The sequence below is a fragment of the Emys orbicularis genome, chromosome 22 (assembly GCF_028017835.1).
Source record: "Emys orbicularis isolate rEmyOrb1 chromosome 22, rEmyOrb1.hap1, whole genome shotgun sequence".
Classification (NCBI taxonomy): domain Eukaryota; kingdom Metazoa; phylum Chordata; order Testudines; family Emydidae; genus Emys; species Emys orbicularis.
The window spans coordinates 20,434,848-20,461,690 of record NC_088704.1 but is presented as its reverse complement, the minus strand read 5'-3'; the positions used below and the strand labels follow the sequence as shown (position 1 = coordinate 20,461,690).

Sequence of the window (26,843 nt, the reverse complement as noted above, 5' to 3'; positions counted from 1 at the left end):
GGCAGCATGGCGGACCCGGCCTCTTGGCCGGAGCTGGAGGCCGCGGAGCGGGAGCGGCGCCGGGAGCTGGTTCTCCCCGGCGCGGCGGTGGAGGCCCGTATCCGGGCGGGGGGTGGCCGCCTGCCCCCGCGGCTCCTGGCCCTGCCGCTGCTGCAGGCGCTGGAGCTGAGCGGCTGCGGGGCGCTGCGGGAGCTGGGCCCGGGGCTGGCGGCGGCGCTGCCGGCCCTGCACACCCTGGTGCTGCGCGGGAACGGGCTGGGCCCGGCGGGGCTGGGCGCTCCGGAGGGCCCGGGGCTCGGAGGCCCCTTGCCGGCCCTGCGGGTGCTGGACCTGTCCGGGAACGGGCTGGAGACGCTGCCCGCGGCGCTGGGGGGAGCCCTGGACCCGGCCGGGCCCTGCGCTCCTGGGGGGCCCCCCGTCTTCCCCCAGTTGCGGAGCTTGAACCTCACCGGGAACCGGCTCCGGGAGCTGGGGCCGGGCTTGGCCCGGGCCGCCCCCCAGCTCCAAACCCTGCTGCTCTCCGGGAACTGCCTGAGTGCCCTGCCCGGCGGCCTCCTGCCCCCAGGCGCCTCCGGCCTCCTCCCACTGCTCAGCCAGCTGGAGGCAGCCGACAACGGGCTACAGGAGCTGGGCTCTGCCATCGCCAACCTGCCGGCCCTCAAGGTCAGGGGGAGAGGGTGAGGAGAAGGGGCTGGGCAAAGAGACTGGCTACCCCTGGGGGAGGTGAGGTTGGGCCCCTCATATGGTGGGTGGAGAAGGGGTTGAGGGGCTGGGACCCCACAGGAGATTGCAGGTGGCTTCCTGTAGGTTGGAATGGGGTGATGCTGCAGCCCTGTGGGAAGGGAGAGAGACCATTTTGCCAACCCCCGTGTAAAAATATCACAAGTTAGGCACTTAAAAAAACCCTGTGATTTTAACTAACGCCACATTTGGGCTTCATTTTATTTGCTTTCTAGTTTCTGAGCCTTTAGATTGCATTTGGTTCAGGTTATCAAGCTTTTCTCCGCAACCAAGAGGGCTAGACACTTTTTTAATGGAAGCAGAGCTTCTCGCTTCATTGATCCTGGATACTGGGGCTTTAAGAAAGTCACAAATGTTGCATGACTTGTGAGAGTTGTCAACCTGGGTGACGATTAGACCTTTATGAGAAAAGGTTGATGCATTGGAGTCTGCTAAATTACAAGTTCTAAAAGTGGTGGGTGTTCTATAGAGGAACTGGCAGAATTCATGAACTATGTAATGGTGCATTGATAGAATGACGTATCTTGGCTCTAGGGTTAGGTAAAACAAATGATATTTTTTGTGGGGGGAGATGTCTACATAAAATGTAGACATTTTATGCCATGCCTTACCATGTGGCATCTAGCTGCCTTCTGAGCAAACAGCGTGCCAAGGCAGAGCTAGGCCCAAGCCGTTTCGAAGCAGCCAGTCTAACTTTGTAAATGCTTTTCCTCCCTCAGATCCTGGATGTTTCCAATAATGAGTTATCAGAAATCCCCGCTGAGCTTGCTGACTGCCCTAAATTAAAGGAGGTCAACTTCAAAGGGAACAAACTGAAAGACAAGCGGCTGGAGAAAATGGTCAATAGCTGCCAGACAAAATCTATTCTGGAGTACTTGCGGGTTGGAGGCCGAGGAGGCGGCAAAGGAAAGGGGAAACCAGACAACTTTGATAAAGAAGAGAGTAAGAGAAAAAAGAGGGATAAACACCAGAAAAAGGATAGCGGAGATGGGGAACAGGACAAGCTGGAAGAGGTGAATAAACTGATGATCAAGATTCTGCACATTGCAGAAAATCCAGCTCCGATGGTAGTTAAAGTTAGTCCAAATATCAAAGAAGTTCGGCCATACATTGTTTGCTGTGTGGTGAAGGGAATGAATTTGAAGCAAGGAAATGCCTTGAAGAGATTTCTTTCTGCACAGGTAATTATTGAAGGATTAGGTTAGAACTTTTGTGAATCCGTTTTCAGTGTGATCATTTTACTCCCATTCCAAATGAACAGAATTGAGAACAGTCTGTTCCTTGGTATAGACTCCATTAAAGAGAAAATAGAGTGACTAAAGAAGCTATTGCACACAAGCATAAACCTCGAGGACTGCTTCTCTGTAAGTACATGAGTTTAGTTTTTTAGAGAGGGAGCTTTTCCCAACCAAGGAAGTAACTGATCAGTTGTTATGATGAACATTGATGTTTTTAAATTCTGGGGGACTCTTAGATTGACTGCAGTATAACAGTACATAACAAATTGCATCTATTCCTTTATGTGCAATTTGCTTTAGTTTCAGATGTTTGCCCCAATTTGTACTAAACTGAAATTTGCAGTAGATCACTCAAAGCTTTCTTTATGAAATAGGTGTTAGGAGCTCAGATACTATTGTGGAAGGTGCCACATAAGCACGCCGATTTCTGCTACCAGTTTAAAAGCTCCTTGTAGCTTTGCCATATACATTATGTACTGGGAACGAAGGATAAATGTGAATCCATGTTAAAATCAGAGACAGCAAAGACTGTTTCAATCAGTGATACTCAGACCTCAGTTGTTCAGGAGCCAAATTAGGGATCAACGTTACCCAAAAGAGCCACAGTAGTGTGAATTCATTGTTTCATTCACTATAGTACTATATAGTCATATTTCAACAGTATGACAGGAAATATTTAGTTTATATATTGCTGTGAGAATATCTATATAATATATAGATTATATTATTATTTTATCAACTACAGTTGGTTAATAACATAATACAAGCATCCTGATTGGTTAAGAAGTTAGACTGGTTAATAATTAAATCTCACAGTGTTTTAATATGTGCTGCAAATAACCGCAGGAGACACTAAAGAGCCACTTACAGCTTACGAGCCTCAGTCTGAGTATCACTGATTTCGATCACAGTGTGTTTTTTCTCTGGTGCTGGACTGGTAGTTTCCTACATCTGTTCTTCAATGCTTTGTCCAGTCTAGTTTTAAACACCATTTGTGGCTTTAAAACTATATTAAGCCATACTAATAGCACATGTTTGTACTCTAGTTTTCAGACTTGAAGGAGGTATGTTTGAAAAAATGTCCTAACTAGTACATTAGTCACCTTGTCCACTAGATGGCAGATGCTAGCTTTTCTCAAATGTACAGGTCCTTGTGCATCTATAGTTTTTCTACCTTGGTCGACTTGTGCTCTGCTACACATTTCCTAATGGAAAATGATGTATTAGAGGGATAGATCACCCAAAGTGCTTTTTGTTCATTCAAGTAAGTGCCCAACTTTGGTCCCATACAGTAATTGATGCTTACAAATGCACAATCTTTCAAAATATTATGCATAACAATTGCATTTAAAGTTGCAGGCTGCAATGGAGTGTTTTCCCCAAAACACCTTGTTGAGATTGGATCAGTTTCTTTTCATGGGTTTGCTAGTTTTGCCATATGTGGTAATAAGCATCTTCAAATACTCAGTCTCCTTACTTGTATAGTTAATAAGTATGGGATTTAGGGGTGGGGAGGAGAGAGTGGAGGATGGGGAAGATTATTTTGGAAGAAAAACAAGTAGTGCGGGGCAAAATTTGACCTACCATAGAGTTGTAAACTGGAGGGAAGTTTCCTCTTGTAATTGATATATTAAATATCTAAATAGAAGCATTTTATCTGCTCCCTAATTATTATCTTTTGTCTCCATTTTTATGGAACAAGCAAAACAATCTGAACTCCTCTCTTCTGTCTCTGCATTATAATTAGGCTTGGCAGAAATTGATTTTTTCCTCTAATTTCAACAAATTTTTTAGGGTAAAAAAAAAAAAAAGTGGAAAAAATCCCACCCATGACAGCATGTCTGAGTTCACCCAGGCTCGCATATGGGGATAAAAATAGCAGTGTAAATGTTCTTCCTCGGGCTGGAGCCCTGTCTCTGAGATACACCCCCCTCGCCAGGTTTCAAAGCCCAGGCTCCAGTCAAACGGGAATGTCTACACTGCTATTTATAGTCCTATCGCATGAGCCCAAGTCATTGACATGGACTTTGAGACTTGCTGCTATCAGGCTTTTTTGTGGGATCGATATATCCTTAATTTTTACAGTTGCTGGAAATTAAGCAGGGGTTAGGTTTGGGGTTAGGGCAGCACTGACAGTAGGAGAATACAGGAGACTCCCTGCATGGCTGACGGGACCCAGGGTGCAGGGAAGACTGTGGTCCTGGCAGAGCCCCTTGCCCCAGGTTGCTGCTAAACCGTTCCTGCACAGGGATGGCTTCCACATTCCTGGCTGGTGAGTGGGTGGGGCTGTGACAGCAGAGCTGCAGAGGGCTCTCTGGGCTGGTGACTTTGGATCCCTGCAGGCCAAAGGGGTGAGGAATGCTGTTGTCCTGGTATGGCAGAACAGGGACCCCCAGCACTCCCAGTTAGTGAGAGCAGGGGCTGCAGAGGGCTCCCTGCACTGCCACAGGGCTGGTGACACCCAGTCCTTGTAGGTGCAAGGCAGGGAGGCTGTGCTCCCGCTGACTGTTACTAATCAGTTTTTTTTTTTTCCCCCCTGTCGATTTCAGTTTGTCAGTTGAAATAGTTTACCGACATCTATCCATTTAAATGGAATGCTACAGAGCGTAATTATCAGGAAATTAAGAAGCATTCTTTCCAGTGCCATGTGGACAATGGTGAATTACTCTGTTTTGTAAACAAGTAAAGAGAACGATTGCTTTCAGCCCCATCCAACAGAGGGGGAAGCAAAGGCTTGTCAAATGGAAAAAGACTAAGTTGATGGAGGGGGGGGAAATGTTTGGATACTACGGGACTAGTTTAATAAGACAACTTAGAGTAAGGTTGAAGTTGGGAATGGTACAGGAATGCTGAAGGACATTGGCTGGTAACTTCATATTTCTGTGTCCTGCACATTTTGTTAGATCAAACTTCATGATGACATCTGTGAGAAACGAACAGCAGCAACCATTGCCACACATGACCTGCAGCTGATCAAAGGGCCCCTGCTGTATGATGCTCAGCCACCTAACGAATTAAAGGTAGGATAAATAACCTTTTTCCTGTTGCTTTATCAAACTTTGGAGTGATACGGAAATGGGAAGATGCAATTTTGCACGCTAAAGAAATGAGAAAATTTAACTGGAACCAGGAGGTTAAGTTCAGAAAGTGTGCCAACATTGTACCAATCCCTATCTAAATCAGGCTCAGAAAACTCCTCACTATTCAAATATCCTTCAGATGGTGCACGTTTATCAAATTATCTGATTTACTAGTAGTCATAGAACCCCTAGCACTAGTTGAATACCTTAAACATTCAAACAGGTAAAGCAGTCCAACATGTGTTTCTCCATAAAGAGCATTTTGATCTTGCATGTTACGCACCTTTGCTTAGGGTGACAGAGGTCTTGGTGTTTCCCTGTTAACAGTTTCACTGCTGGTCCTCTCATCCGTGTTGAGCTGTTGCCAAGTTAATGTTCAGTGGAAGTCCATAAAATGTTAGGATATACCTGGAGTGTTGTGCAGCATAGCAGGTGTTCATTCACGTGAATGTACCAGGAGTGATCGGCAGCAGTCTATAAGGTAATCAGCTGAACCAAATTCAGGCTCTGTTCACCAATTCTTTCTCTCTGGCAGTTTCTGTTGCCACACCCCCAGATAATGTAATCATTTACAACTCATTAGTATACCGTGCTCTTAAGCTAAACTCGATACGAGACTTAAACCCATGCTACAAAATGTTACTTTAACATGCTGCTCAGGAAACCCCTTTGTGAATTGCCATTGTAAGAGGAAGTCAGTGAACTCATTAACTTCATTGTTGATCTGATTAAACAGGGAAGTCTGAATAGTGTGGATTTTGAGAGCAGCTCAGCATTGTTCATTTCTTCTCTCTGCACACAGTCTAATCAGCAGGGCCATGTACTTCATTTCCAGGGATTGCCCAAGTATGGCTTCTGCTGTGATACCGTAGTTATCCTCATTCAGTGTGTGATGATAGCAAGATGGTTGTGCCAGTCTTTGTGATGGTTAATGTGCTTGTTGCTTTCAAATTAATTAGATGTTGTGCCAGTCATTTCAAAGGCAGCTTTTACCACAGAGGGTAATACTTCATGTTAGAAAGAAATTGAGGTTCAGGACTGAATATGTCTGGCAAAATTGATTTTTCTACAATAACAAGTAGCAGAAAACCCTTCTATGTTCGAGGTCTTACACTTGAAAAGCTCTCTCAGAATTTACATGGGCTAAAAGTAATGTTTCTTCTCCAAGGTGCTATAGTGTCCAGTTAGTGAATCTGCAGGTTCTCACCAGGGTTTGGATGTAAAACTAAGCTCTGGGTGCTCCTGCAGTAACTCCTCTGTAATGAGCCATTTCAAACAGGAACACTGCCTGCTTAGAGTAGAAGTCAATCTGCTCCACATCCATTTGTGTTCCAACAGAGATGCGCACTCTAGTGTTCAGGTTCATTTGCAGTACTAAAAACTAGATTCTCTCTCTCTCTCAGTTCTTGGTTCCTTCTTACTAATCATGGGTAAGCTAGCCTCCTGACAGGAAACTCGGGTAAACACTGGAAAGAAGCTTATGTAAAACATAACTCAGTATTACACTTGGATATTCTATCAGAAATAGCTGCACTCTTTGAACACATATAATTCTGTCAGTGTTTGTGCATCGCGTGTTATTGATAGTAGGCAATGTGTTGTCATGAAGAGAAGAGCAGGTCTCTTAAATCATCACATCTGCACAGGGGGAGCCAGAAGAAATTTTCAACGGCACTAAAGCTTGTTTAATTCTAGATGCTTTGATTGCAAACCAGGTCGGGGGGAGGGGGGGTGTTAAGGTTCGGGAGCTATAGAGTCCTGAAATATGGTCCATGACCTCACTTTGGCTGGCTAGAACTCTTAGATGCAGACTGCCTTCTTTCCATCGCTAATAATGCAATCATCAAGGCATTTCTGTTCATTTCCATAGGAGTGCAGGCAAATGTTAGTAATGCATTTTGTCTAAAGTGTTTAATCATATACAGATGAGGTTCAGGCCTCCAACAGTTGCCCTCTTATGGACTGAGGCCATTTGAAGCTAGAAATTATTTGGAACAAGTCCAGTACTTGTCTCTTGCTACAAAGGAACTGACAGGCTCTAGTAAACTTACCTACCTGTTGCCCAAGGCAAAAACACTTTTAACTGTACTTCCTGATGAAATGTTGCTAATCTTTGGTTCTTTGTTTACTTTTAATAGTCAAGATGGCAAAGCATCTCTGATTTAAACCATGCAGACCACAAAGTAATCCCTGATCAAACAAGGCTTTCTGAGAACCCACTCCACAGAATATATTTAACTCATAGCAAACAATACCAGCCAGCAGTAGAATCCAGGAACCAGTCTCTCATATATAATTGAAATTAGAAAAAATGTTGCAAGTGTGGACTTTGGCCAAGAGATCACAAATAAATCCTGAACTTCATTGCCTCTCTTGTGGCCTTAATTGCAGGTGCAAATACTAGAATGTGGACATCTAACTGCCTGACTCTGCTTGCCAATTGGGCAAACATGTTTAATACAAGTTATTTTGTGTGAATAGTCACAGAATACAGCAGGCTAATGAACACTTCTTTCACTTCTGGAGACTTTGGTCCAATTATTTCCTTGGGTCACAAGTGAAAGCTTTTGTTGGATCTTCAAATTTAATTGTCCACAACATCCTGGTTCTAAAGGGACCAGAATCCAAATTGTGGGGTAGTTCTTCATAGTATGAGCCAGTGCTATATTTTTTCTGCCCGTTATCATTAATTGATGACCAAACTATGGGAATAGCCTATGAGATGCACCTAAAAACGTGTTTTTCTCATTCCATTAATACAACAGGAGAGCAATTGACTAACCTTTTTTTTTTTTTTTTTTAAGGTGGTGGGAGGAGGCAAAGTGGTGAAGCAGGGGTTATTTGCTTATTGGAAATAAACCATAGTGTGTGTTCCCCAGTTGGACACAGCTCCCCTCCGTACCGTCTCCTCTCAGCTGTGCAGGAGTATTTCCAGCATGGAGTGATTAAAATAAAGGCATATAAATCATTGTCATAATTTAAATTACTTGATCTAAAACCAATACAAATAACTGTTTTAAATCACATTGAGGCTTTGTAAAATGAATTTTAGATTTTGTCCATTGCAACTTTAGATGAAGAAAATTTGTGCTGGATTATAAATGAGGATGGTTCTGTTTTAATTGCACTATTGTTAGGGTATTTTATTTCAGTTTTATGTAACTGCTATAGGCAAAATAAAACATTGAGAACTAAGGTCTTGATCCTGCAAACACTTAAGTGGGTACATAACTTCACTCACTAATAGTCCCATTGATTTCAGTGTGCTTAAAATCAAGTGTTTGCAGCATCTGGGGCTAAAATTGTATTGTTATTAAATATTTTTCTCTGAGTAGAATAATCATCTTTGTCATTTTAAACGGCTTGCTTCGGTGTTAACCACAAGAAGTTTCGATTTTCAATATGATAACAAAATGATTGTGGCCTTTATATGTACAGGCTAAAATATAGGAGCCTAAAGTTAGGCTCCAAAGCCCCTGTATAAGTACCTCTGGGTGGAGTTTTCAAAATCACCAGAGTGACATGGGAATGCAAGTCCCATTGACTTCAAACTGAACCATGATTTAGGACTATAGCCTGTTTGAAGCATTTCAGCTTTCTTGACTTGTGGAAGTACAATCTATCAGAAGGTGTTGGTTGTAAATATAGCATGGGCTATTTGCGTAGCCATTTTGTGTTTGAGTTTGTGGGTGTTCTCGTATGAAGGATGTGAGTAGGCTCTGGACTCGTTTTTCCACACAGATAAACATTTGAAGTGTGATGGTTCTTGGAAAGAAATCTCTATGTAAAATCTGAAGTTCTACAAGCAATTAATAAACTAAAGAGAAGTACAAAACAAAGACTAAAGAAGGCAAAGAACTAGCAACATGTAAAGTTAAATAAAAAGTTTGCTTTTTTAAAATGATTTTTCTACCCGTTTTCCATCCTGCTGCTCCCTCTGAGTCTTGCTTTGCTCCAGTCTGTTTGCAGCACCAATGAGAAGGCGGATTGCAGAGCGGATCAAATAGTGAGGGACCATAATCACTGCTTGAGCATGTAACAGCAGCCACCCTTGATAAAACCTAGGGCAACTAGAAGAGACTTCAGCAGCACTAATTGGGGTGGGGGAGTTTTCTAAACTCTGCAGACTCGATTAAACTCTACAGCTCTATATAGTAAAGTAAAATCTGAGATATATACATCACAAATTAGGCCTGTAGGGCATAAGAGTTAATACTAAAACTATTCAGTTTTTTCTTCTAAAATAGTCCAAAGCACTGGAAAGTCCTTGGGCGAACTATGGTTCTAAGATATGTATCTCAGGTCAAGCTCTTTATTCTTGAATGTCTCCTATTCACTCAACTCAAAAATAAACATGATGTTCAAAACTCAAGAACATAGCATAATTAATAGGAATGTCCCTTTGGTGTGGTAACACAAACAAGAGTCCTGGCAGGGAGATTAAACATGCCTGAGTATCTAGGATGTTTTTAAAGAATGAAATGTCACCCATGTTTCATAAAATACCCCCTTGTCTATGTTCCAAGCAGTATATTGAAATAGAAGAATTAGTTATGAGGAACTTTCAGTTAAATATTATAATCTCCCCATTTTTTATCCCTTTAGCTCTTATGAACTAGCTCAGATAGTCCTGACGTCAATGAATGACTCTTAGCTTTTAAGTATTTGCTTTCTCTCTGATACAGGTAATGCCACTGGGTCGGAAGGAGATCAAGGCAAAGGATCTTGTCCGTCAGTTGCAGTTAGAGGCTGAGGAACAAAGAAAACAGAAGAAGCGTCAAAATGTTTCTGGACTGCACAAGTCAGTGTATTAATGCACATCTTTTTTCAAATTGATCAGACACATTTTGGCCAATTTAAGATCACGTGAAAAGCAACAGTATTGTAACTGCAAAGAACATCAGATTTGCCCTCTGTGCTTAGTTATGAAAGGCAACATGTAATGGTAATGGTGCATATGCACTCAACATGAGCTCCTGAAAATCTAGAGGGGAAAAAAGGGTTGGGGGGCAGGGGGGATTTACAAATAACAATACTGAGTAAAATGTGGTTGTTTTGACATGTTGTTGTGCCTCCTATTATACCAAGAGTTAATTTGGAAGTTGTCACCATTACTACAATATAAACTGTGCCTAAAGACAGTGGATGTTTGAGAGGCGGGAAAGTGGAGGGGAGCTACATATAAATGTAAGCACAATAAGTTTACTTATATGAAATGTCCAAAATTCTGTCAATGGAACAGCTTGTAAGGAGCTGAAACCTTTAAGTGACTATACATCTAATTTGAAGGAAAGCGACACATCACCCTTCCCATCCCGTTCCTATTGGGATCATCTCACATGTCCATCATGGTGCATGTTTGGGGGAAACTGACCAGGTAAACACAGTGGGGATTGCATATTTCTGTAAGTGGTGGAGAAAGGTAGAGAGACTTAAATTTAAGCATATGAACTCGTAGTGTCAGTAAAACAAGCTCTAAAATGTTGCTATATTTTGAGCACTGGGCACAATAAAAGCATTAAGAACATGTGTGCTCACTTTGGCAATTGGAATATTACTTTAACTTTAAAGTGCTTCATGATATTACTGCATTACTCACCTTCAGTGCAGGCCGTGCAGTTGTTTGTCATGATGCTGTAGTTATGTTTTTCTGTGTGTTGGATCAGAAACACACAACCTCCATTTTCCCACTCTTCTAACTGTCTTATTTATTGTTGCCTGATTGTTCTCTTTCCATTATCTTCACTTTTTTTTTCCTTGACAGGTACCTTCAATTACTGGATGGGAAAGAGAACTATCCTTGTCTAGTAGATGCTGAGGGTGTTGTGATTTCTTTCCCACCAATCACTAACAGTGAGAGAACAAAGGTACAAAAGTTTCAATCCACTTATATCTGAGTCTCAATGATAGTGGAAATGGGCCAGGCTTCAAAACTAAATCACTCCAATCCTCTCCTTGTCAGGAGATACTCAGAGGTGTTGTGGAATAAATACTCCTGATATTACCATATGTTCAAGTCTCCATTGAAATTCATGACCGAGTTTAGAATCTGAACTTTAAGGTCTAAAGTTTATATACTAAAAGCACTAGATTTTAAAAAATGAATTTAAAGTCAACCTATGCATTTTTAATGCTGAATGTCAAAATTATGTTAAGCTATTTAGCAGTGCTGCTTAACCTTGATGGCCTGTAGCAACCCAGTGAATAGCTTTACTGGAGCGAGAAAAAAATCTGGCATACTAAGTATTTTTATCTAGATTATATAATGCATGCTGCTGTAATAATTACTAAAAAAGAACACTGTGCATATCATAGCAGTGGCTCCTGTCCTGTGGGGCTGGCTGGGCTTGGCTCCCCACTCTGGGTGTTGTAACCTCTGGGGTCGTAGGGTTACCCACTCACATTTGGCCCGGCCGGCAGCCTGTCGTCATGATGGAGGAGTGGTGCTGTGACCTCACGCAGCAATAGTACATACGAGCCCAGCCAGTCCTGTAGGGGTCACTGCTGTGGGATGAGTGTGGGAGCCTGCCCCATCCCAGGGCCTCCCATCTCCCCAAGGGCAGGACCTGACCAGGCCTCCCACTCGACTGTTTGGCTACATCTACACCATGAGCTAGGGATGTGATTTCCCTTGATCGTGTACAGATACTTGTACTACCTGTCATCGAACTAGCGGGAGTATAAATAACAGTGTAGCCATCATAGTACAGGTAATGGCAGCAGAGGCACAGCTAAGCCATGCTGAGTATGTACTCCCCTGAAACCAGTAGGTATGTACTCAGCATGGCTGTAGTGGGTGGACTGCTGTTGATACAGCTAGCATGAGTATGTGTTCGCAAACAAGGGCATCATGCCCTTAGCTCATAGTGCAGGCACAGCCTTTGACGAATCCTGGCCACCCGATCTTTGGATGGCAACCCACAGGCTGAGAAACCATGCTCTGTAGTAAGCCGTTCCAAAGGTACGATGTTTTGGCCTGAGCCAGCTGGTTATTGAGCTGCCCAGATAGGTGCAGACATACAGTTCTTCCTTCATGAAGTTAGCAAGATTCACGTGTAGTTACTTGTGCACTTGGATGTTTTTCAAATAAAGCTGAAATATTCTTTGAAAAACAAATGCACCAATGTGATTATGGAGCTGTGTGCACTAGTTTCTATTTCATTGTATTACAATTCAGCCTTCCCTTTTCTGAGTCCATCTGGAATGCTTTTCAGATTAGAAAAACCACTTCTGAGCTATTTCTGGAAGTGACAAGCGGCACCAGCCTTCAGATATGCAAAGATGTCATGGACACCCTTATTCTAGTAAGTATTCCAGTAAGCTGACTCTGTAGGTTGTTCTTTGTGTGTGCCCCTGAATAAGAGAACCAAGTTGGAACAGAGAGGTACATGGAGCTTAATTTCTCCCTTTATTGTTTATAATTTTGTCTTTATTGCATGTTACTATGAACATTTACTATTGGTAACTTTATTGCATGTGACTATGCCACTTCTTAATCAGGAAGTGTCAATGGACTTCAGATGCATTACTGCCTATTGGACATGCACACCTCTATATAGATTCATAGGCTCCAAGGCTAGAAGGAGCCATTGTGATCATCTAGTCTGACCTCCACAGGCCAGAGAACCTCCTCCAAAATAATCCATACAGCAGAGCTTTTTAGAAAAACATCCAATCTTGATTTTTAAAGTGTCAGTGATGGAGAATCTACCACAACCCGTGGCAAGCTGTTCCAGTGGTTAATTACTCACTGTAAAAAATGTACACCTTATTTCCAGTCTGAATGTGTCTAGCTTCAATTTCCCACCATTGGCTCATATTACACCTTTTTCTGCTGGGTTGAAGAGCCCATTATTAAATATTTGTTCCCATTTAGGTACTTAGACTGTAATTAGCTCACCCCTTAACCATCTCTTTGTTAAGCTAAATAGATTGAGCTCTTTGAGTCTGTCACTAGAAGGCATGTTTTCTGATCCTTTAATCGTTCTTGTGGCCCTTCTCTGAACCCTCACTAGAACTGGACACAGTATTCCTGTAGTGGTCGCACCACTGCCAAGTAGAGAGGTAAAATCATCTCTTTACTCCTACTCAAGATTCCCTTCTTTATACATCGCAGGATCGCATTAGCTCTTTTGGCCACAGAGTTAGACTGGGAGCTCATGTTCAGTTGATTATCCACTGTGACCCCCAAATCTTTTTCAGAGTCACTGCTTCCCAGAATACAGTTTTGCATTCTACAAGTTTGGCCTACGTTGATTTTCTAGATGAATACATTTACAGTTAGCTCTGTCAAAACGCATCATGCTTGCTTGTGCCCCGTTTACCAAGCAATCCAGATCACTTTGAATCAGTGACCTGTCCTCTTCATTGTTTACCACTCCCCCAAATTTTGTGTCCTCTGCAAATGTTATCAGTGATGATTTTACAGTTTCTTCCAGGTCATTGATAAAAATGTTAAATAGCTTAAGGCCAAGAATTGATCGCTGCAAAACCCTCCTGGAAACAGACCTGCTCGATGACTATTCCCCATTTACAGTTACATTTTGAGACTTGTTTTTAATCCATTTAATGTGTGCCATGGTAATTTTATATCATTCTAATTTTTTAATTAAAATGTCATGCGGTACCAAGTCAGACGCCTTACAGAAGTCTAATTATATTACATCAACACATTACCTTTATCAGCCAAACTTGTAAGCTCATCCAAAAAAATGTGAAGTTAGGCTGACAAGATCTATCTTCCAATTCACTTCAAAGCCTCCCACTATCCAGGTCTCCAGAATAGTCTGGCAGATTGAGCAGATCTTTCACCAGTCATCAGAAATGGTCTCTCGGGCCAGATATAGTCTGCCTCATTTTTCAAGACTGGGGGATTCCACACTTAAACCTCTTTGCAACACATCACAACAAAGTGTCATCAGTTTTGTTCATGTGAAGGTCCCCCAGTCCAGGGTGTCTGATGGATGCTTTCCTCCTGCACTGGAAAGACAAACTCATGTATGCTTTACCCTCCTGGTTCCACTCCTCCTACACTTCATTAATTAACGATCATTACCATGTTCTGAAGTCCAAGTTCAACGACACGTGTGTAGTTGATGTAGGGCAGGAATGAGGACAACTTAAAATATGTTGAAAGCAGAGTCCTTAATAGTGACACTGGAGCAGGTTCTTTTCATTTAGAATCAAAGGGCTGGGATGCAAAGCCTGATTTGTAAACCTGCTTGTGTGGAATGTGGGGACAAGGCTAGCAGGAGGATTTCCGATAGAATTCACTAACCTATATAGAGAGCTGTAAGTTTCTTTAAAAAAAAAAAAAAAAAAAAAATGCTTAAATGAATACTGAAGGTTTCCATTTATGGTATCAGTCCCTCAGGAGTATGTAAAGCTCAGGCCTGCTTATTGGAAACTCTTTAAGCAATTCACAGCCCATCCATTGCGTTCACCCTGTACATTGAAATCTTTGATTCCTTTTTGTTTCCTAATCAGAAAATGGCAGAACTCAACAAATTCACTTTAGAGAATAAGGAGGAAGAATCCGTGTCTGATGGTGAATCGGACATGACTTCTGAACCAGTGAATTCAAATCCCAGCCAAAATGCAGAGCAAGAGAATTCTCCATTAATGGTGGAGCAGGTTCGCGTTGTGGACATGGATGGGAACTTAAAAGTACTGTATCCATCTAAAACTGACCTAACTCTGGTCTCATCTCTTTTAACCATAATTCGTTAACAGCCATCAAGGTTCTTGTAAAATGCTTTGATTTTGATTTCGAATTTTTTTGCGTATTTTACAAATAGAGTTTGTATATGGTAAAATTAAATTATTTAGACCCCTGTCTTTACGAAAACATGTAAAGTGCCCTCCTTTTGGATGCATAACTCAGATGATTTGATCCTACTATGGCAAGGAGCACTACATTCTTTCCTGTCTCAGTAATAAAGTCCCAATGTTATAACTGGTTAGAGATGTGAATCGGTTTTTAAATGCTAAACTTGGGATCTAAGTATTTCACATATTTTGTGCTCAGGATCATTCTTATCCCATCTAGTTGTAATATATAGATATGGTGACCTTGGAAGTTGAAATAATATTGACCTGTTCTAAGAAGCTTTGAAGCAAAATACCAGTTTATGAAATTGCCCGTTCCCCAAAAATCAGTCTTTTTATAAGCCTGTTTTTTGGTTTGTTTGTGTGAATTAATGTGGAAACCTATTTGTGACTTAATGAGTAAATTAACAGATAACATAAAAACTGACCAACAAGGATATATCCCATCTACTGGTACTAAAGACATTATGCAAAAACTGCATCAGCTGTCTAATATACCATAAAAAGATGAGAAGAGTTAAAGCTAATGCTGATTATCATCACTTGAGTCTTATTTTTTCCTGATGCAACTTTATTTTGTAATGTTTATATGGGACTAAACCTGAATCACTGCAAACCCCGTAACCTCTTGTGGTTTTTTTAAACTCTTCAATCTAACTGCAGCCAAATCTTTTTTTTTTTTTTTTTTTTTTTTTTAATTTCAGCAATAAAACTTTCATGTGATAGTTACTCCAATATATTGCTATAGATATGATGCTGCTTCTCTTGTTCACCAAAGCACCAGCAAGCCACATCAGGAGGTGTTTATCATGCTGCATGTTGAAGCTATAATCCATTCACATTGAAGTATCAGCCACTGTCGAACCTTCCCATAACCATTCCATTAGCTGCCTGTTGAGTTTGCTCAGAATTTATCCTACACTTCTGTGGTTGAGGTCTATTGTTTGCAAAAGCATCGGTGTTCCCCCTTGCGCTGTGCACCACTCAAACTCTCCCTTAACCCGGCAGCCCAGAGAGAGCTGCTGCCGAAGGGTGACTCACGAGCTGGAATGTCTCATTAGCACACTCGGTATTGATGGAATGCACTGGGTGAAATAACGAAAAGCTTTTTTGAACAGGCAGGTAACATTAATGGAGAAACTAACAAATTCCTTGCAGTCTGTGTGTGGGGGATGGTCTTAATTCCAGCTACTAACTCAGTAACTGCCTACATGCTAATGGTTCCAGGCTGTTGGATGACATGTAAACTGTTTTTCTCATGGAGACAGGCTGTGTCTACGTAGTTGAACCACTCACTGTTCTATAAAACATATTGAATTTTGCTGAGATCTTCATAATAGATGGAAAAACTAAAGTAGGGGTGCCTGTAATCAAATGTCAGTGTTGTCTTTAGCATTGTTGTGTTCAAGTCATGTAACCTGCCAGAGGTACAGCTGTGTAGTAAACAGCTGTGTGGAGGAGATGCTTCCAGTAAGCCAGCTTCTACTTAAATAAGGGTTTCTGTGGGTTTTTTAGAGCAGTTTGAACTTGCCTTCAGTTCACTTAGTTTTTTCTTTACGTGTATACGCCCCATGAAAATACACTAGAGGCTTTGCAAAGAATTGGTCTACGTCATCTGAAATAGCTTCGAGTGTTCCTGCTAGAGCATGAAGGAACTCTTACATTGTACTATTAAATATTTCCTAGGCTAGGGCGGTACTTTACAAAACTCTGCTTATTCTCAGTAGAGTTTTCTCCATTACTAGTTCTTGAACACGTAGTTCAGGGACCTCAGTACTCACTCCAATCACAGTCCAACACAAGAACAGCTGCACTACTCAAACCACTTTCTCTCCATTAAGGCTAGTGATATACTGTCTATCTGTATTCTCTGTGTATGTGAGGAGCTATTGTCATACTCAAGCCCTACTATAAAATACCCTGTTCTTAAGGAAACACTTTCTGCAATTCAGAAATGCTCACTTCCACAGCTGCAGGTATTGCTGTGGGTGGAGAGAAGAGATGTGCATACAGGCAAGTTCTGGTGCCTTTTCCTTACTGTAGAAGCACCTCCACTAGAGCCCTGCAAGACTGTGGATATCCGCAGACCATTTTGGGGGATCACAGATGGATGTGGATCCAAATTTTATAGCTAAAGCCCTGCAAATCCATGGATCATTTTTGCAGATTGTGGATTGGATGCAGATATAAATTTTGTATCCCTGTAGGGCTCTAACCTCCACCCTCCAGAAACTGTTGCTTTGACTGGGCAAGTGCCTAGTTTAATATAGGGAATGTGGTATGTAGTGTTTTCCTATAGAAGATAATTTGGTGTTCCACCCACCCCCTTCCTCACAAAATACCATCTTCTAAACCAGGGAATGGAAAATTCCATAAATTGTTCATGCACTTTACTGCTGCTCAAAGCCCTTTTCATTCCTAAACCGAAGTACCAATCACAGAGCGGGTGAAGTTTGACTACCCCCCTTTCCTCTCTCCCTCACTTGCAATCCGAGTCAGGCTGAGCCTGGCAGCTGCTCTCAATGCCTGCTCCAGGGGAGGTTGCAGACCCTGGAGGGCAGTGCTTAATGGGTAATGAAAGAGGTGCCAGGGCTCAAACAGTGTTTTTACTTTCATAACTGACGGCAATATGTATGGCCAAGCCTAGAGGAGTCTGGGCACACCCCAGCACAAATTAAGCACTGCTGCAGGGCTCTGTTACTGCTTGGAAAATAAACTTGTGCAGGTCACTTGTAAAGTGAGCCAGGATTCCTGCTGTTTGCTTTCTGTGCCCTGAGGGCTGACGCTTGTGGCCTCTCACAGCCTAGGCTAACTGCAGCTGTGTGCGTGGTTTCTTTTAAGACCATGGCAGATATTCCCTCACGCCTGGCGGCTGAGTGAAGGAGCAGAGCACATGGGCACGGGACCTAGGGGCATGGCAGGTGCTGCAGCACCCCAGGTTGCTCTGTGAAAAGTTTGCTGGTGCTGTCAGAATGAACCTAGCAGCATTTTGCAATTGTTCAGAAGCCCGAAGCTGTGGTGTGAGCGGGAATTGTGCTTTTTCACATTGCTTTTGAACACATGTGGGTTACAGTTTAATTCGCTGGCTTTCAGCACCCCCACTATAAACTCTGGCCCTCACCCCATCCCCTTGCAGCTGGGATGGGCTCCGCCATGGGAGCAGCCGGTAAGTGAAAGCATGACTGTTCTGGCAGGCTGACCCAGGAGCAGAGGAGGAAGGTCCCTGCTGAGCAACGGGGACTCCCAGAGCCAGCTGGGCTGGTGCCCTATGGCAGAGCCTCGCCTGCAGGGCTCAGCAGGGAGTGGGGGTGGCTGGCCGGGGGAGGTGCCCCAGGCACATGGGGGCTGAGCCAGTGGAGCCTGGCCAGAAAGAAGAGCATGGGCACTGCCTGCACCTGCCGGCCAGGCAGTGGTGAGCAAGGCTGTCGCAGGGGAGCCGGATCTGCCCAGCCCCCAGCTGGACCCTGACAGCATGCGGCACATCTGGGACTGGCTCCTGCAGGTCAACCAGAGCCGCTTTGCCCTGGGGAGCCCCACACCGGAGCAGGACACCACCATCCCAATCGTGCACTGGTGTGGGAGCTTTGCTGGGAATCAGCTATAGTCTCACTGCAAAAATACTCCAGCCCAGTGCACTGGATGCTGAGCTCCTCCCCAGACCCAGGCGCTGAACAGTGAGAGGGACCAGCCTGCAGATTTTCCACTGGTGAATTTTCCACTCCAAGATGCTAGTTAAATAAATTATCCAATCAGGGAACAGAATCAACACCATGTGACTACCCCAGCCCAGTGAAAGTTGGCAAACAGCTACTAGCACCTGTGCAATAACGTACAATCCCAAGAGTTTACAAGCAATTTCAAATACCAAAAGTGCCACATTTCACCATTTCTTTGCAGACAATTCACAAAGAGAAGCCGAGGCAGCCTCAGTTATCAGTTATTTTATTACAAATAATTCCCCTCAGCTCTACCTGGAGGATTTGGGAGGGATAAAAAATGATCTGTATGGTATAAATCAGCATTGTTTTGTTCAGGTCAGTAACGTTACTCTGATCTGTACCAGATGAGGCGCTGGCCCAGCGTATCCAGGGGGGAGGGATAGCTCAGTGGATTGAGCATTGGCCTGCTAAACCCAGGGTTGTGAGTTCAGTCCTTGAGGGGGCCATTTAGGGATCTGGGGCAAAAATCTGTTTAGGGATTGGTCCTGCTTTGAGCAGGGGGTTGGACTAGATGACCTCCTGAGGTCCCTTCCAACCCTGATATTCTATGATTCTATGATCCACAGTGAAACACATAACATAATATAGTAGTGGGCTCAGGAAATGGGACCAACATACCATAGTGATTGGTGCACTAGAACTATGCATCTAGATGGAAATGTCTTGCTGTATGTGGAAATCAAGATTGAAGATGATCTTTCAGCAGGACAGTGTGGCATTACCAAGAATGGGCCTGTCACACAACAGTAGCCATCGATATTAGCAACACTCGCTTACTGGCGCACAGATGGGATTTTTGCTTATTTTTTCTTTTTGTTTAAATTGATGTTTGAAATGTAGGAGACATGTTTCCTAAAAGGTTACAGCAAGTTTCTGGACCAGGGAAATAGGTTGGAAATAGGTTGACAAGTGTCCTTCTAAAACAAACAAGAACTACAAGCCTTAGCATTCAGAAGCTGTGGGGGAAGTGGGATGAGGGTATCAGAGTCCGGTTTGGCCAAACTGCTCACTCATTATGCTGTACCAAGAGGTAGGTGTTAAGGTTGCATCAGAACCTTGGCCTGTGATATTCCCTCCTCTGCAAAACTGCTTCAGCCCCTAGCAACGTGCCAGAAACTGGCACAAGTTACATCAGTGAGACCAGTGTGTGCTAAGTGATAACTGTATTTCACAATTGCTTCTACACGTCATTACTGTCAGGCATGAGATACAGCAGGGGTCAGCACATAAATACCTTAGCTAGATACTGGAGTGGAATTACTCTGGGTTTATGTAGGTGTAAGATAAGAAACTGGCTCAATTTGCCACACATCAATTCTCCTAACAATGATCTCCAACACCAAAGATTTGGTGTGCTCTCATACAATGTTTTAAAATGCAATCACTCCTCTACTGATAACTTTTTTTCTCTAGATTGCTTGGTTCAAATCTCAGCCAGGTCAACAGCAACCAAAGTTACCACCACATGGTAGCCTGTGTGTGAAACCAATTGGGTGGGTCTGAGCCCAGTTCCAGGAGGGACAGGTGATCACATCACAAAACTACCATTGCATCCAGCACCAATGAGCATCCTTGTTTGTGGTCTGTTGGAGAGAGCACAGGATTGATGTGGAGGCTGAACTCTGCTCAGACCTAGAAGTACCCCTGACTGATGGGTGTCAGCTGCACAGTGTGGGGAAGTTGACACTGCTGCTGCCTTGCTCAGAGGACACCAGGTTCCTGCCCCTTCGGGATAGCGCTTTGGACAAGCACCGACTCAGGGCCCCAGTAACTGCGTCAGACTGTTTGGAAAGAGACAGCTCCCATCTAGCAGCACCACATTTGAAGACAAACAAGGAAACCAGCGTTAATTCAGGTTAGTAAAAGCTATTCCCAGAGGAGAAATGTCAGCTTTTGTATATGCTTTCTGCTGGCTGACAGGTTTAATTGTGCTTGCTTCTTTCATTCTGCTCAGATGATCTCATGGTGATTAGGTCAGGAATGTATTTTGCTCATGAGATAGCTGGTGAAAAGTTATTTTAACAGCCAAGATGAAAAGTTAAGCAATACCATTGTAAACAGGAGAAGAGGCAACACTGCCAGGTTCGACCTACCCCAGAGGTGTTTACCCTCCCTGAAGTGATTGCCAGACAGCCCAGGTGGGATGAATCACTCTCCTCTGATAAGCAGTCCTGTGAATGAGCTGCTTGGAGATCCGAGAGCTTAATATGTCTATTAAACAGCCTTTACCCTCCACAGCTCCCGGAGAGCCCCACAGTAATCAGGATTCTGAGCCCTACATAAGAGTGGCCTAGGGATGCAGAAGCTATTTCAGGGAAACACATGGAATTGTGGGTAGTCGCAGCAGGGGAAGTTGAGAAATGAGTACAATGAATATCAAACCCAAAATCCTCCCTTGCCTCATCCTTTTGTTACCCTGGAGTCTCCCGAGCTCCTGCCCTGATCTGCTGCCCCCAAGGCTGCTGACCAGCTTTCATTCTTTACCAGTGACTTAAAACAAAAACCCAGGCCCCTTGGTAAATAAAAAACTCTGTGCTGCTTTAGTTTGCAGTTTGTGCTATCGAATGTGGCTTCTCTGACGGTTATATTTGGGGGCTGGCCTGTCTCTCCCACAGATGCATCCTGGGCCAGACCATCCAGAGCAATAGATACTGCTGCAAACCTACTGCTGACAGGGTTGCTCAAATGCTTTTCCTCTCCCTTGTGTGACCTTCCCCAGCACAGATCTGGGTTGTCTCAGCATCCTGTCGAAAGGCTCCATTGCCTGGGCTGCGGTCCAGTGAGGAATGAGGGAAGAAGAGAGGGATCGAAGCAGAAGTTAGGAAAGGCAGCATGTACCTGAGGGAACCCTGCCTCCTGGGGAAGAAGAGAGGGATATGCTGATGAAAAATGACATGAAGAGAACAAAGGCCTACTGCCATTTTGTTTGCAATCAGCCGTGAGGAAGGGGGGGGGGGGCTGGCAGGTGGGAAGAGAACAGAATCTGCATAACTCTGGCTAATGCTCGTGTACTAAATCCCTGAAATAACTGCATCAATCTCTCCCTTTTGCTTGGTTGTGTCAGGACAGGCTGCACGTGTGTGCATGGCAACAGTCCCACATGTGGCTGGGAAAGCATCAATGCATATCTTAGATGAGCTCTACCAGCGGGGCCTGCCTGCAGGATCAGAACTGGGGCTGTGCTCAGATGGGGTGAATTATTCTTGTCAGGATTGTTTAGAAGAGGTATGAGCTCAAATCTTTCTGCCTTGGGTGGGGTGGAGTTGGAATCTGGATCCCACCCAGACTTTTTTGGGGGGGAGCCCTTGACCTTCAATTAGTTGACCCCCAAATACATAATGTACAGTCCCAGGCCGCTCCAAGAGTAGATTTCCCTGACACTTCCTATTCAAGCTGCAGTCACAGGAAATGAGTCCAAGACAGCAAGATACACTTCAGTGGTCTCCCCTGTACATGCCTTTCCATTGAGACGCATATTCCAGCACTGATCAGAGACATGGGCAGCCTGTTGGCTTTAAATCTGCTTTTTATTGCTTAAAATAATTTGACTCTGTTGCAGAAATATACAGAGCTTTACATGCCTGCTACACAGTTTGAAAATCCTATAAAACAGGCTGTGTGAGAGCCCTGGCCTTGAAGAGAGCTGTCTAAAGGAAATATTAACACGATTACAGGGAGCAACAGGTTCCTTTGCAGGGGGAAGCCAGTGAGGTGCTGATTAAAATAAAGATTCCCATCAAACTGGTTTATAATGAACCCAACTACACTGGGAGCTGGCCTGCAGCCTTCCTGAGGAGTTAGTAGAGAAGTTGTGTGCAAAAGCCTTTAATCTTCCTGGCTGACGTGACTGATGGAGCATAAAGAAGTTTCAAAGGTTGGGTCAGCAAGTCCTGTGAATCCAGGCACTGCACTCGCAGCCTCTAGTAAAGTGCGGGGTAGAAATAAGGGCTTGAAAAGAGAAAGATCCCAAATGTAAGGGAGCAGCACCTTGCCCCTGGAAAAGTCAGAGTCAAATAGAAGCGTGTGTGTGTCGACCCAGTGATCAACAAAGGGCTCCAGTGACTGCTAAGGAATTGTGATTAAAGTCCCCTGCATGTGCAGTCAGGTGCACAAACGGAGGTTGGGTGCCCAGTGACAGGTTTGCTCACACAACTACCCATTATGTGCTCACAAAACAGGTGTTTTCACATGCATACAGATGTGCCAGGAGATATGCAGATGCCATTAAGAAGCTCACAGAAAACATGCCCATGCAAAACCGGTACCCAGATCCCCTGCTGATGGGTGTGTCAGAAGGGGTAGGGATGGAAACCGCAGGACCAAGAAGCTGTTCTCATTGCAATACAGGTCATTTTGGCAGCAGTGACAGATTTTGGAAACAGCACATTTTGCTGATTCATGAGGGAGAGCACATCCATTTCGAGTTCCTCCTTTGCCTTTGTTGAGCCGTCAGCTGAGATTGTACAATCCGTTCTCTCGTAGGCAGCAAGAAGTGCTGCATCTAGCACTGGTTCTGTGCACCTCCCTAATCCTGATGCTGATGGTTCCCTTTGTGTGCTCATATGACACATAGTGAAGATTCCTGCATCTTGCATGCATGCTTGCTGACCTGCCTGATTGGGGGTGGGAACTGGGACAGGGAGGGTTGGGATTACCTCAGCAGAGAAATCCAGGCCTGGGGTCCTGCCGGTGAATTTCACTGTTACTTCTACTTGCACTTGTGCACATAGTAACCTGTCACGTAGCCAATGACAAAAACCGTCCAAAAGAGGATGTTTCCTCCAATCACTTTAACTGCAATGCCGATTTTCCCAGTGCACAGCTTAGTGTAGATTCTGGGGAGATAAACATGGATAAAGAACAGCTGTTGTCAGTGGACATCCTGGCTGCATTAACAGGCTAAGCAGAGCTGACTCGGTTTGCTATTTGACTGGGAGACCTGCTGTCGAACTCCAGGTTGGTACCGGAAGTGGTGCTGGTGATTCAGTAGGTGGCACCCAGTCACTAGTGATCAGCTGCCCTCAGAAAGGGGCTGTGAGGGCTGTGTCATCTCTTGGATGAAATATAAAACCCAGGGTCTGACCGCTTGTGGAGATTCTAGATTGAAGATTCTACAGCATCTCTCCTCAGAGTCGAAATCTTAGCCCTAATGCAGGGCATATTCCACCTGGAGTAATTAAACTTTGTCCCCCTCAACCTTCCCTGAAGCTTCAGTTCAACACAACATTCTTCACTGCACCCCCTGAACTGTTGTGTAGCGTTGCTGTGTCCGGCCAGAGGCAGCTGGTTTTAGTGGCAAGTGAAGTGATTCTAGTTTATTGTAAAACACGTTCGGGTGAATGGTGTTAGAGAAATAAATGTTACTATTGTTGTTACGGAGTCTACACGGGGGGAGAGAGAGAGACCATATTTCTCTTCCTTTCCATGAGTGAGGGTCAGTGGGGGAAAGAATCACGATGCTCTAAGCCACTCAGTCACTGTTTGCAATTTGCTAGAAAAAAGGAATTCTTTAGAATTGTGTACAGACAGCTTAGCTTTTCAAATAGTAACATGGCAGCCAGTTGTATCTGTAACTTCAGCTAGATTGTGAATAGAACCCAATTTCTCTGCTTTAAAAATTCCAAATTTGGTTCCCATTCCTGAAATCAATACTGAGGCACTATCTCCCTGACATCCGTGGCACTGTCCAACTGGAACCTTCGTGTGTTCCTGCGCTGTTCGGTAAACTGAGAGAGAGACAATCCTGGAAGATCTGACTCAGTTATCTTCCAGAAGGTGATCTGTGTTGGCCTTGCAGAAATGCTCTTGGTAGATCCTAGGGAACTGTGTGTCTGCTTCTAGGACCATGTATGGTGGATGAAGGGCTACTCTGCTGACTGACCATTGGCAGTCAAACCGTGTGGGGTTCTTTAATTCCAGCACAGAAGGCTAAAAGGTTGACAGACTCGCTAAGGCTAAGGAGAAGGGCAGGAGGGCCTGCAGGGAGCATCCATAGCTCAGGAGGAACACCTTGGGAAGAGGAATAGGTTCTGGACAGCTGTTCCTCTTGTGTGTGTTGTTGAGTCTACACCTGTCAGACAGCTGAGCCACAGGGGTCTCACCTTTTACTTCCCGACACCTCGGCAGTGGATGTGTTCACACTGACTTCATCACGACTACTGTCGTTCCACCTGCTGTACTGAACACCTGTGTCTTGAGGCTGCATCCTTCCAAGGAAAAGGTTGAAGGAAAAAGACTCTAGGAAGGAGGCAAAGGCAGATACAAGTTAAGCTGATGCCTTGACAAGAGGAAAAACTTAATGCAGTTTCCTAACTTGTTTGTTCTCCTTTATTCCTTATGAAAGTGACAATTACAGTCAATGATGTGACACCGGGCATGACCATGTGGGGTTACACTCTCTCTTACTGACCCCAGATCAATAGCTGTCAAGAATAATGAGAAGTACAGGCATGAAGTAGTGAGACAGCTCTACGTACCAATTACTATCCAGGTTAAAACGGAATCCCCCTGGAGAGTCTGACAGGACTTTGAACGGGAACTTTGATCAAGCCTAAAAAAAAGGGGATGGGTGACTCTGAAACCACTCCTGAGATTCCATTTATAGATCCAAATATATCAATCAATTGGGCTGATGATAATTTTTGACGTGTAAACACCTGTTCACTGGGAATTAGACTGAGACTATCAAACCAATTCACCCAGGCAAATAAACCTACAATCTGGGGTGAAAGGCTCCATTGAGTCATCCAATCTTTTATATGCATCTGACTCGGGTCCTGTCATAAACATACAGCTAAGGGTAGCATAAAATCCCTCCTTTACCTGTAAAGGGTTAAGAAGCTCAAATAACCTCGTTGGTACCTGACCAGAAGGACCAATGGGGAAAGAAGATACTTTCAAATGGGGGGGGGAGGCTTTGTTTTGTGCTCTGTGGGTGTTCTCTCAGCAGACAAAGGGAGAAACCAAGCAAGTAATCCAGCTCCTACTGAAATAATACATCTAATATTACAGAAATAGTAAGTAAGAACAAGGAAAAGCGTTAGAGTATCTCTTGTTTTAGCTTGTGAATTTTCCCTGTGCTAAGAGGGAGGTTTATCCCTGTTTTTGTAACTTTAAAAAGTTTTGCCTAGAGGGGAAATCCTCTGTGTTTTGAATCTGATTACCCTGTAAATTACCTTCCATCCTGATTTTACGGAGGTGCTGCTTTTACTTTTTCTTTATAATAATGTTCTGGTTTTTTAAGAATCTGATTGGGTTTTTAGTGTCCTAAAAACCCACGGGTCTGGTCTGTGCTCACCTTGGTCACGCTCAAGCCTTCCCAGGAAAGGGGGTGAAGGGGTTTGGGGGGATATTTTGGGGAAACAGGAACTCCAAGTGGTTCTTTTCCTGAATCTTTGTCTAACTCACTTGGTGGTGGTGGTGGCAGCATACTGTCCAAGGACAAGAAGAATTTGTGCCTTGGGGAAGTTTTTAACCTAAGCTGGTAGAAATAAGCTTAGGGGGTCTTTCATGCGGGTCCCCACATCTGTACCCTCAATCAATTGGGCTGATGATAATTTTTGACGTGTAAACACCTGTTCACTGGGAATTAGACTGAGACTATCAAACCAATTCACCCAGGCAAATAAACCTACAATCTGGGGTGAAAGGCTCCATCGAGTCATCCAATCTTTTATATGCATCTGACTCGGGTCCAGATTCCAAACACCCACAAATCTTTGGAAGACTTAAGAGCCCTCTCCCTGCAGAGTAAGGACTGCCTAGCTGCTATCTTCCACACCCCAACGGTCTCTGCAGTTCAGTAAGGAGATGTATGCATGTCCCATGGGTTTTGAAGCGTATTGGGATTCTCATGGTGAAAGGTCCCCCTACAGAAATGTAAAATTTTATTTTATGAAGCCTACCTAAAATTCTCGCCCAGGCTGAGTTATCTAAAGTTACTCCTTACTCTAGGACCTGCAATGCAGCTTGTCTATCTGTTTCTCATGTCATAAGCTCTTCCAGACTGGGAGTCCCACATATTTGTGTCTTGTAGAGAACACGCCGTCGGCACTTAACAGATCATGCTTTACAACTGCTAATTTGCAGTAATTTTAAAATTCTCCCCTTGTTGCCACCTCCTTTTTGACCCAGCCCTCCCGCTCCTGAGACAGGGCTCGAGGCACCCGGTGGTGTCAGACAACTGTGCCTGGCAGAGGGGGCGAGAAGAAAGGGTGGTCTAATGGGCAGCAGCACAA

The 26,843-nt window shown here is 44.0% G+C and overlaps 2 protein-coding genes across 2 annotated transcripts; one reads left to right on the top strand and one right to left on the bottom strand.

The window, feature by feature from the left end:
- On the top strand, positions 1-15,493 carry LRRC47 (leucine rich repeat containing 47). The gene is made up of 7 exons (XM_065421325.1): positions 1-663; positions 1,461-1,922; positions 4,883-4,999; positions 9,745-9,860; positions 10,824-10,926; positions 12,274-12,363; positions 14,546-15,493. The coding sequence occupies exons 1-7, from the start codon at positions 7-9 to the stop codon at positions 14,786-14,788; spliced, it is 1,788 nt and encodes a 595-aa protein (XP_065277397.1). The 5' UTR covers positions 1-6; the 3' UTR covers positions 14,789-15,493.
- Positions 15,494-23,314: 7,821 nt separating this feature from the next.
- On the bottom strand, positions 23,315-24,811 carry SMIM1 (small integral membrane protein 1 (Vel blood group)). Its single transcript, XM_065421478.1, has 2 exons — positions 24,708-24,811; positions 23,315-23,441 (listed from the first exon to the last, which is right to left on the bottom strand). Exons 1-2 carry the CDS (start codon positions 24,809-24,811, stop codon positions 23,315-23,317), a joined length of 231 nt encoding a protein of 76 aa, XP_065277550.1.
- Positions 24,812-26,843: the final 2,032 nt, after the last annotated feature.